The following is a 12,477-nucleotide window of genomic DNA, read 5'->3' as shown; positions in this document are numbered from 1 at the left end:
ATGGCTCCTACCATTACCTAAACCTGCTTCAGCAGGATTTATAACTCTGCCTCCTAGTTTACTTGAATATAACCCTGCTTCTCTATTCAACTCCATATAGCAAACATTCTGAGCTCCTAGGGCTCTGAGACCTCTCAATCTGAAATGCCAGATCATCAATCCCAGTCTTTCTGTATGTCCCAGTACCAAGCTCATAGGTCTTGTCTTCATTTCCTCAGTGCTACAATCAGTTCCATCGCTAGAGATGGGATGGACATGGCAATAAGTCACTTCTGAAATGAACTATTTTATCATAACATGTACTCTACTACTCTTTAGCAATGTAAGCCATCACCCCCATTGTTCAGCTTTGAATTCTTAAAAATAAACCATAAATCTTTTCTAACTAAGCCGTATGGATTTTGAAATATAAATATAACACTTTTTTACATCTAGAAATGATTTTACCATAGTCACTATTTTTTTAAAAAGATTTTGGAAAATAAACTCAGAATTGACAGATTAAAGTAGTTAAATTTACAAAAATTATGGTGAAAATGTAAAGTTTCTTCGTGGTCTTTTAGCAAACAATTTAAAAAGGAATACTTTCCCTTATCTTTTGGTCGCTAAGTCCCTCCATTTCCTTCACCCTGCTAAGGCTGGATGGTGCTGGGATTTGTTCAAGCCAGTGCCAGAGATGTGCTCTGCTTCTGTCTTCCCTGTGTCTCTTCATTCCTTAGCACTGAATCCAAGATCCTATCTCCAGCCTCTCCTCTAGATATCCTTGCCAGGAGCTGCTGCTACATTAAGGATATGAGCACAAACTTATTCCAGTCTTCCTAAGGAAGCCCTGTCTCTTCTTACAGTGTAGCCCTGAAACCTTGAGAAAATTAATTAAGATCTCCAAGTCTTAATTTCTTCATGTAAACAGTGCTGGATGGAGCATTACGTCTACATCCTGCATGTGTGAATCACTAATGTGCACCCTGGGTGAATGCCTGTCCTCTCTAATACTCTGCCCTTAATAAACTCTATGTTGACTTACCCAGCACTCTAGAGAGCAATCTTTCTAATGTGTACACGTGTTAATTTGTGACATGTTGTGAGCCACTCGTGCTCCCCTTAAGTATTACTAGCAATTTCCTTGTGCCCGATGAGCACTTTCAAAGTCTTCAGACTTCAGCAGGCAATCACAGGCAGTGTATAGACTCCTGAGTGGCCTTCCACACACAGCTGGATACATCAACAGGGACATAGAATTTCTAGACAAAATCTACACATTTCTCACATATTTTCACCTTTGTGAATTTGAGTTAACTGATTTACACTTCTGAATGCGGGGGTGGGGGTCGGGAAATGGATGAGCTGACTAATTTATATCTGAGTTTACAATCAATAATTCCATTATATTTAAGAAGAACTGCAGTGTCTAGTCCATGCTCATTATATTCTACCCCCCTTTTATTTAAATATAAAATATAAACTCTAATACAATATTAGTATTTGAAATCTCCTCTACTATTCACATGTAATGCATTAAGTTTGTGTATTGAAACTCAAAAATATAGAGGAATTTATTTAACATGTTGCAGGAGACATTTCAGAAAGTAGACATATTTATTGACAATCCTGAGTAAACACACTTCATGCAGCTTTTATAATTTCTTCATCCAGTGTAAATTCTAGAGTGTTCTGATTTAACGTATTTCAATAAAAAATGTATGTATATAACCAAAGGCATTTCAACAACTGTATGCATATAAAATTATTAAGTGCAACATAAAGAACAGTAGTATGTATGGCCAATAGGAATTGAAGGGAATGAAATCTTGATTTAGCAAGGCCACCATTCCAGCATTAAGATTAGCTAACTCCACAGCACTGGCCTCCCTGCTTTTCAGAAGACCGTGGGCATGGATGGACTGAAGCGACTCAACTTTCAGGAAGCTCTCCAGACAGTGCTGAAACTAACCCAGAAGAAGTAGAGACTCTTTAAAATAATGTCATCATTACACCTCATAAGACAGAGAAAAGATACAATGTAAAACTGATAAAAGAGTGGATCTCATTCTCTTTAGAGATCTGTAGAGATTGAGAGCAATAAGAGGCCAAGGGGAAGAAAACTAGAGACATCCCCTTTCCTGTTTCTGCCCAGTGTTTACCAGCATGGTTTTCTTTTTCTTCTGTGATGTTGCTCTATCCATACCCATACTAGGCAAGAGTTTGCCCACTAAGCCAATTTCCCAGCTCTCTTCCTCTTTATAAGTTGTAGTGAATCCCAAAACAAGGCAAAAAAGATACATTATCACATGGTAAGAGGATGGTTTTAGAATTAGGACTAGTTCTGAAGCATATTCTGACTGATGTTAGCATAGACTTACATAACAGTCAAGCTGTCTAAACTCTCATCCTTAAAAGAATGGCTCACCTTAGCATTTCAATTTCACTTGCTACAGTAGTGAACAGATTCTTTACATGAAATTAGTATTTTCCATTTACTTATCCTTTTCTGGTTGGAGCCATTTTTATTAGACACATAATTTTATGGACACAAACATTTATGCATTTCCACAACCATATCCAATAAATGGCAAGATAAAGAAAACAACTAAAATATTGTATGCACAAGGAGGGGACATGGAGATGGGGGAGGGGGTGCCTTCGGGAAGTATCTTTGGAAGCTTATAGATGATTTTTGTCTGGGTTCTTCATGCCACCAGGAGCTGCCCAACAAGTGCAGAATTTCTTTCCTTAACTAAGGCAGCTATGATGGCTGCACTTTGTCCTAAACTCTCTTGTAGCTTCTGCTCATCCTGAAAATAAAAGACAAAACAATAATATGCAAATTAAAAGCAGAACACAAGGATTTCAAAACTAACTGATTAACGCACATAAAATAATGGAAGAGACCAAAATGTCAATAAAAACAGAAAATGGAAATTTGCAACATATCTCCTACACTAAAAAATATAACAACACTGTAAATACAACACTGAAATTAAGAATTAACTAAGCTGGTTGACATGAAATAGGCAGAGCTGAAGCCAGCTGTGCTGATCCTACAGATAATTAAGAGCAGCATATCAGATGAAGCACACAGCAAAGGTTTCTGTTATATTTGAATATCATACGGTATTATTATCATTCTATTTTCCTTATCATTGGAACTCCCTTCCTGTCACCCCAAGGAAATGCTATGGACCATTTAGGAAACCATATAAGGAAATCCTCAGAAGTGATATCATCTCAGAATATTCACTTCAGGAAAGAGAAAAATGTAAAATAAGTCAGCTCTATCCCTGGACAGTCAGTTTTATTCAGTGTGCCCAAATGCATGTAACACTGGCTTCCGGGTAATCACAGGCAATCATCACAGGTAATCACAGGGCACACAAATAGGATGGACCTAGAGTATAGTGATGGCACAAAATTCTGGGATGTTTTCTTGAGACGGTGGGGGAAAAAAAAGAATGACAGAAATGAGACAAATGTCCAGAGTAGACAAAAATGATTTTTGATAATCCAATGTGATGACTGGTCTTACAGACATGTACCAGTGCTATAAACCAGGTCATAAGTATGAATGCAAAGCCAAATTCCCATACTAAAAAGGCAAAGGAAAATGACCCAAATTTAATACGTCATCTGTTTACTTACTCTCTATAACTGCAGCAACACTAATCTAGGCCTACTGACACGGTCCAGGAGTTAAGAGAACATACTGCTCTTTTATAAGACCAAAGTTCCCTTCTCAGGACCCACACCAGGAATCCAGTGCATTTTAAATGCATGCCAGTATTTGCCTATACATGTACAACTTTTTAAAGAACAGATTCAGTGAACTCAATAAGTAACAATTTTCTACCCAGTGTTATCAGAGGGTCCAAGATATGCAAAAGCACACATCCCCCTCCAGTTACAATCACTGCCAGGGCTACTATTATTTGTTTTGTTACCCTGTTCACTGCATAGCACCATATTATTTGTTTTTACTTAGAACTCCATTCTCTTGTAAAACAATAAATAATCTAACACATATTTGACAGTACAACTTTCACTCATTTTTCCTGGCTATACTTATAGCAGGGTAAATGTAGAAACTCAGCTGACAAGGGAAACAAATGAACTCCACTGAAAACAGTGGAGGAATGATATTAACTGCTAAGAGGATCCTCTAGCATTTGAGGATGAGACATATGATGGTTATTCGTGACTGTCAATTTGACTACATTTGAAATTAACTAAAACACAAATGTCTGGGTATACCTGTGAGAGATTATTTTTCCCTTAATGAAATCATTTGAAATGGGAACACCCACTTCTAATCCAGATCTTTAGATAAACACACCTTGAATCTGGATCTTTTGAGGTAGAAGAGTTACCTTTATTCTGAGCCACAACTTCTGCTGGCAGCCTCCATAATGGACATGGAAAAGGGACGCTTGCACTCTCTTTGCTTGCTTGCTTTCATTCTTGCTTCCTTCACTAGCATTAGAGTCAACTTCTTCCCGGATTTCAACAGAAACTGAAGCCTAGCTAATACATCTAATCTCATGGACTGAACTATTACTGGTTCTTGGACCTTCCTTTGGCTGACAGCCATGTTTTGGATTAGATGAACCAGAGCCTTAAGCCATTCTAATAAATTCCCTTTACATATATATGCTTATGATTAAATATTAATATATCTTATATTACATATAAGATGGAATTCTATAAGTTCTGTTCCTCTAGAGAACCTTGACAATACAACAGATTTATGATAATTCTTCTTTGTGCTTTGTTGTCTTTTAAAAGATTTAATCACAAAATTATTTTAGGTTTCTCATAAGCAAAACAAGCTACATTAGATTTATTTTCAAGATGGCTTACATTTAAGTTGAATGTGCATCATATAAAATCAACAATTTAGAATTTTCTCTGAAGTCTCAGAGAACATTTATGTCTACACGTATCTTCAGTTTTTACAAAGAAAACTTCTTGTTTGGAAACTTTACTCTTTTTTAAAAGACTGCCAAAAGAACATTCAGCAACTTTAGTTTACTATTGACCCAAGTAAATAGAATATTAAGCAATATATTATGGGACTCAAGCTAAAAGTAAGCAAGTTTGTGCTTCATTTTATCTGGTGCATAAGAATTACTCAAGAACAGATGCAAAGCTTAACTGATACATTTTGAAAGTGTTAGGGATAACCCCAAAGGAACCACATGAAAAGATTGTTTTTAATATTCACTATTCTTCAAATGCAATACTGAGAATCAGAATTTACCATAAGTTTTACCTACGTAAATTTGTTCACCTATCTTTCTAGCACCTATAATTTCTATGGGGAGTTATATCATGCTTAAACAAAAGTTGTGCACACACACACACACACATACAAAGAGAGAGTTTTAGTCAACATTATCTTTTATCTAATCCAAATTATGTTTTATTTTTGAAATTTAAATATTTATAACTATAATTATATCATTTCTGCCCTCAGTCCAACTCCCCCTGAAGCCCTCTCCTTTTCAAATTTATGGATTCCTATTAGTTATTACACGCACACACATACACACACACAAATATATAAATACAACCTGCTGAGTCTGTTTAATATTACTTATACGTATGTGATTTCAGGTCTGACTTCTTGTTTAGAAATGGTCAGTTAGGGAGCAGCACGAAAGACTAACTCTTCCTTCTTTGTTGTCCTTTGCCTACAGTTATTTGTCGAGGATTTGGGAGCCATGTGATTTCTCCTTTCTACATTAGCATGTCCATTGGCGGTGCCATGGGCCAGGTCTTATGTAGGCAGGCATAGTGTCGATGTGACACAGGTGAAGTATCATGGGTATCCTGCCTGAAATTTCTAGAAGATACACTCTCACAGCAGACTACATGTTTCTTTGACTCTTTTATCCATTTCCCCGCTCTTCAGTGTTGTTCTTGAGTGTTAGGTGTAGGGATTGTCCTGTAGATATATCTCTTAAGATCCAACACCCCACAATCAGTTGTTCTTTCCATTTTGACCAGCTGTGGTTTTCTGTAATGGCCTAGTTTTGCTGAAAAGAGGAGTGTCTTTGGTGATTGGTGTGAGCCACACCTATTTGAGAGCATAAGGATGAGTATTTAGAATACAGTTTCAAAGTATACTGGTTTATGATAGTGGCAGTATTAAGTGCTCTTAGAGCCATGTTATCACCAATTATGGATAATTGGCTAAATTTCCATTACCAGGTATGCTTTCCCTCCTGTTCAGGGGGCTTAAGTCCAATTAGACAGCTAGTTACTACCAAGACATAAGTACCATCTTAATGAATATTTTCTGTGCTGGCCATTGTTACGGTTTGTAAGCACTGTAGATGCTTTCTTCTCTCCCTTGGAAGCTTGCATAGTGCTTTCCAGTACTTTTAAGGGTAGTCTTCTGGGAGAAGATTTTCAAGTCAGATTCAGCTTGAGTCTTTGAAATCCTTTGTCCAAGTTGCACATTGTCTTTAGCAACAGAAACTTACCCTCTACTTCTGGGAGGAAATCAAGGACAAAAGCAATGCCCTATGTTGTTTTGGGAGTGTCTCAGACTACCCTGACCAACAATGCAAAAGGATGTTTATCCTGCCTGGTACTGGGATTTCTGTCACTTAATTGGCTTATAGTTTCAGAGGGTTGTAGTGCACAATGGCAGAGCAAATGCATAGCAGCAATTGCTGAGCGCTCACAGCCAGATCCACAAGTAGGAGGCAGAGGAAGAAACACTGGAAATAGTGGGAGTCTTTTTAAACCTCAAAGCCCACCTCCAGAGAAGCACCTCTTTCAACAAGCCACACCTCTTTTTTTATAAAAGATTTATTTATTTTATGTATATGAGTATATTGTCACTGTCTTCAGACAATATCAGAAGAGGGCATCAGATCTCATTACCATTACCGATGGTTGTGAGCCACCAAGTAGTTGCTGCGAATTGAACTCAGGACCTCTGGAAGACTGGATAATGCTCTTAACCTATGAGCCATCTCTCCAGCCCCAAGGCCACACCTCTTAGTACTTCCTAAACAGATCCTAGATCTACCAACTAGGAACAAGTATTAAAATATATGAGCCTATGACAAGCATTCCCATTGAAACCACCACACACTTAGATGTAATTTTAAGTAAATATAAAACAATATGAATCCATATGGCTTTTTCAAACTTCCTCAGTTATTTCTCCCATTTCCATTCCTTTCTTCTGTATGGACCTCCCTTCTCTTTTCCCAATAAGCCCTATTTCCCCTTATTCTCCTTCATGTCACTTATATCCCACTCTGCCCTTTGTAGCACTCACCCTAAAGACATCACTATCATCTTTCCTTTTGACAACATAATATTAGTATTGATTATTTGGGAAATTGAATTAATATGCCCAGATGACACTCATGTTACAGTCTTCTCATGTCTGCTCTCCCCACCCTTGTGACCCCACCTCTTAAATAAGAAAAAGAAAAAAACCCTACAAGTCCAACTTACATTGCCCAGATACTCACTGGAATTAAAGTGGCCTTTAATCCCAGAACCCTGGAGGCAGAAGCAGGCAGGTCTCGGAGTTTGAGACCAGCATGGTCTACAGAGTGAGCTCCAGGACAGCCAGGGCTTACATAGACAAACACTGCCTTTAAAAAAAAAAATTTAGCAAACAAAAAAATAAAGCAACCATTATCTTTTTAACAGATAAGGCAATAATCTAATTTTATTCTATAGCAATTATTTTTTGTGAGTAAAAACCTACACGGTATTTGGGTCTTGCCCTGTGTGTTTCATTTATTATTGACTGGTAAATAATTCATTTTCTCATGTCCCTCATATTCTAGACTTGAGGCAGAAATCTTATGAGACTTCTAAGCCTCTATCAAGCTTTCTAAAAACTAAGTGATTGTTTAGGTTGATCAGAGCTGAGGAACTGACAGCACCCCCTAAACTCTTAGCAGCTCTTTTCGCTTCTCCAGTTGACCTTGATGTTTATACCCAGAGAAGCTCTCATTCCAAAATTAAATGGCAAAGAAATGGCAGCAGTAAGCACAGGCGTGACTGATGCCATATGATGGTAGGTGTTCACAGTTCTGTACTTACTCACTGTCCCTTTTAACTATGAGAAAAGGTGACTTTGGGAGAAACTATATTCTGAGTACTTGAAGTAGAAGATCTCTTTAAAATGTAGGTTTAAAAATATTAACTCCTGTCATTGTAGTGTGCAGATGCCATCGCTTGAGGAAGTGTAATTAAGTTTATGTTAGGCTGTGAGAACCAAACAAGCAGGCTTGTAGAACTCAGTTTTAAAGAACAGCAGGAAGTCTATGACGTCGTTGTTCTCCCAATCTTTACAGACAACATGTAAGGAAATTTTTGAGATACTCTTTTCCCATAAACATTGTAATGCAATGCATTTTACTGAGAACCATAAACTTAAAAATACCATTATATATTTAGACTTCAGATGTCTCAGGAAATTTAAAAGTTCCTCCATAAAAATATTGTATTGTCTAAGCAAATTCCAAATTCCACACTCATCATTAAACTCAGCTTCCTGGAGCTATAAAACCACTCTGAAATTCAGATTGTTTATACCTTGATATTAATATCCTTCACCTTTACCAAGCTTGCTTTGGTAAATACAGAACAAAAGTTATGCCTTACATGCCTAAAATCTGCAAATACCTTAAACAAACAAAAGTGTTAAAACCATATCTATACATATATGTGGCTATATCTATTCATTTTTACTGCAAAGCATAAAATTGTCAAGTGGTGGACTTTATAAATCTTCAACCATCTTGTTACATTAATTTAAATCATGAATATCATCACTAATATAAAATCAAAATTATTTGATGCTGGCTTTCTCTTTACATATTTTACAGATATGGGGGCAGGGGGAGAAGTCTCATGGTGACACACTGTCACCTAGTGGAAGAAAGATTAAGTGTTCAGGGCAGGTCCAAGTGATCAGCCCTTGATGGTTTGAAGAAAAAAAAAAACAACCAAACAAACAAAAAACCAGTCTCTGTCGAAAAGAAAATCATTTTAACATGGTCATATGTTTTTACATGGTTTATTTTTATTGGTTTAATTGATATCTTACTGACCATGTTATTGGTGATTATTCAGAACAAAGAAAATTGAGAAATAACAAAAACTAATTATTAAGGTCAAGAAAAGAAAGAAAGGAAGGAGAGAGAGAGAGAGAGAGAGAGAGAGAGCCTCTTTTATTGGTTGAAAAAGAAACATATTCTCCCCAAGGTCTAGGTAATAAAATATATGGAAACTGTATTTGGAGTCACACGTTGCTTTTGTCTCCTTTATTTTCTGCCTAATACAGAGCTTTATGGTATAATTGATGCTCAATAAGTATTTGAAATGATATAATTATGAAAAAAGGAATAACCTGGGGTTATTAAATATAAAATACAAAAGGATGTCTTAGGAGGCAACACCAATATTTCGCTGAATAGGAAAAAAAAAAGAGATAACAAAGGAGCTGATTAAAATTCTGTGAAATGTGGAAAGTGAACAGCCCTGATGTCTGGCCTGGAAAAAACAATTAATTGCTATGTCAATTGCTTGGGGCTGAAGCTTCTCACACAGTTGTACCTTATTTTTTTTATTCCATAATTCATAGTACCAGTTTTAAAACATAGTAAGGCTGAAAATGGTCTTTTAGACAATGTCCTCTTTGATTAAAAAGACAAGCAAACATTTTGACACCTCTTGTAATGGGCAGAGACACCTTCTTGTTGTTGGTGTTCTTATATCTGTTAGTGGCAGAGCAGATGGCAGTCCTTTGTTAGTCCTAGCTTGATGCCTGGCTTGGAGGCCCAATCTGTTTTATGTCTAGGACACATAAAAATCAAATTAAACCAAATCAAATCTAGACAGTACACCTAGGAAGGAGGAAGACAGACAGATACCTTAGGTCTACCATGCCACCTGGTGTTGCATGAAAGAAGCCTAGAGACCCGCCCTCTGCCCCATGGCAAGGATGGTCATAGATGCACAGAGCCCTGCCTACCACCACACAGTGCAGCATGGGAGGAGGAGGAAGACAGACAGAACTACAGACTGTCATGACACTCACAGACCTACCTTCTGGCACACATAACACGCAGACCATAGGCACCCACTTGCTGCTATGCCATATAACACAAATGGAGAATGTCACCCTGGGGGTCCACCAGACACATGGCCAGCCTGCAGGGAGAGCCATCACAATGTGGAGGGTGTGGTGGTTAGATGAGAGAGAAAGAGAAGTAGAGCAGTTTGAGCATTATGAAGAGAGATGCTGGAGAGATATGGATGGAGAGGAGTAGCCTGTTGTAAGCGTACAGCCTCACAACCTGGAACCTTGATGAGGTCCTAGCATGAGCTGCCACTGAGGGCCATGTCTGAGGTAAGAGGGGTAAGAGTTGGTGTAGATGTCCATGGATCATATTGCTAATAGAGAACATGGGGATGTCCCAGGTCAGGACTGCCTATGGGGACCACATGGTTATCCAGAGGCTATGCATAACTGGCTCCACCCCTCACTAGCTGCTATGCTCTGGACAGCTGGTCCTATTTCTCACCTGTGGTAGCACTCCAAGAGAACCTGCCCTGCATTTTGCACAGACAGCACAGTGGAGCTGTCCCAGATAGCAGGTGTAAAGGTAGGTGAGCTGACTCTGAAGGCATGAGTGTGGGAAAGCTGACCCTGACACTCATCTGATGCCATGGCATGGCGTGGGCACAGAAGAAATGCCCCTGCCCATTGCCATCTTCAACAGTCTCAAAATCTTCCCACAGGATCTTCATTGTGGGAGACCTAGCCCTGCCCCTCACCTAGACAGCAGCACTTGGAAAAGCAGGCCCTGCACCTCACCTATACAGCACAGCAGAATTGATCCCGGTAATGGGGGCATACGTAAACCAGCACCAAGGTTGAGAACAAGGGAAATCTGGTCTCATCACTCATGTGCTATGAGGTAGCATGGGTGCAGGGGACTGCCCTCCCCAACCTTGACTCTCACTGCCTGTGGCAGTTAGGAGAGATGGCCCTGGCACCATGAGAGTGAGTAAACTGGCTCTGTTCCTTATTGGCTGCAACACTTGGGAGAACAGTTCACAGAAGAGCTGTAGTAAAACAGTAGAGCTGCTTCTGGGAGAGGTGGTGCAGAGAAGCCAGCCCCAAGGGTAAGATCCTGGAGAAATCACTGGCCCTAGCTTCTCTGCTGTGAAGTGGTGTATGTGTGGACATAATACCCTTCCCCATTGGCCCTTGTCACCTGCAGTAGTTGGTAGAGCTACCACACTTCCAACCAGGACATGAGAGGGGAAGAGCTGGTCCTGGCCCATCACTGGCCTATATCTCACCTGAGTAACATGATGGAGAAATCTGATGGTGAAGCCAGCCTCGAGGGTATGAGAGTGGGAAAGCTGGCCCAGCCCCTCATAGGCTGCTGTAATTGGCAGACTGAGCCCCATGGCTTGACTGGGATACACGGTGGAGCCCATTCTGGAGGCATGGGTGTGGATGAGCCATCTCAAGGGCATGAGAGCTGACCCTGCCTCCTGTTGATGGCGGGTGGCATTGGGTGACCAAATCTATGTCATCTGAGAACAGTTGGGATGCATGAATAGACCAGTTCTGATAATCCAAAGCTTCAGGATCTCCATGACACAGGACAACTGGGAGGAGGCCCCATGAGGATTCAATACTGATGGTGTCATAGAAGCTAGAGATCTTGAACCAGGACAATGACTCATTGCAATGAACATTAGCAAGTGAAGATGTGTAGTCAGAGGAATATACTGTGACACACATTGTGACATATGACAGCTTCCATGGTGAGATGTTTTCTATGCTTTGGGGTGTGTGTGCATGTGTATGTGTGTGTGTTATTTGGTGGGGCTGCAAGGGTGACAGAGAGATGAGTAGGACTGGAATTCATGATGTACAAATCACAAGGAATCAATAAAAAGTTTAGAAAAAGAAACCTATACAAATTTTGAACCTAGACAAAGTCACCTACAGTTACCAAGGCTACTTATTTTTCACTGTGACACCCACCCCAGTAAGACCTCAAGCACAGCACCATGTGCCCACACTGCTCTAACATGTCTTAGACAGCTACTTGGCTTTGCCTATAGATATGCTAAAGCTCAGCAGAAAGTAATTACACATCATGGAAACACAGGCTCATTAGCACTTCATTTTCACATACCAGAGTATCCCAAAGCACTCTGATGTGAATACCTAACAGACATTCTCACATACTGATATCATGAGTGATGTCACAAAAGAATTTGGAATCCAATTTTGTGGCTGGGCCTGTGGGATTACTCTTATCTTTCCCCAGAAAATGGCTTCCCCTTAGCTGTCTTTCTATCTCACATCCATTTTCTTTTTTTTTTTTTTAGAAATAAAGAAATAAATTTAATACACTGAAATTACTAACCATTATAACTTGGCATAGCCTGTCCTAGTCTGAACAAATGTGGAACATA

General features: G+C 39.2%; 1 protein-coding gene across 2 annotated transcripts in view; it reads right to left on the bottom strand.

Moving 5' to 3' along the window:
• Positions 1-1,443: 1,443 nt before the first annotated feature.
• The window catches only part of Crppa (CDP-L-ribitol pyrophosphorylase A), a 293,326-nt gene continuing 282,292 nt past the window's right edge, over positions 1,444-12,477 (bottom strand). Inside the window, exon 10 of one of the 2 annotated variants that reach the window (XM_021179109.2) lies at positions 1,444-2,792. In XM_021179109.2, coding sequence (XP_021034768.1) covers positions 2,688-2,792 — 105 coding nt within the window. In that variant the 3' untranslated portion in view covers positions 1,444-2,687. The remainder of the gene's footprint in view (positions 2,793-12,477) is intronic. The other variant, XM_021179106.1, reaches the window with a different exon arrangement.

This window comes from Mus caroli, chromosome 12 (assembly GCF_900094665.2).
Source record: "Mus caroli chromosome 12, CAROLI_EIJ_v1.1, whole genome shotgun sequence".
Lineage (NCBI taxonomy): Eukaryota > Metazoa > Chordata > Mammalia > Rodentia > Muridae > Mus > Mus caroli.
Note: the sequence above shows the minus strand (reverse complement) of the source record. Positions and strands in the feature narration are given on the sequence as shown.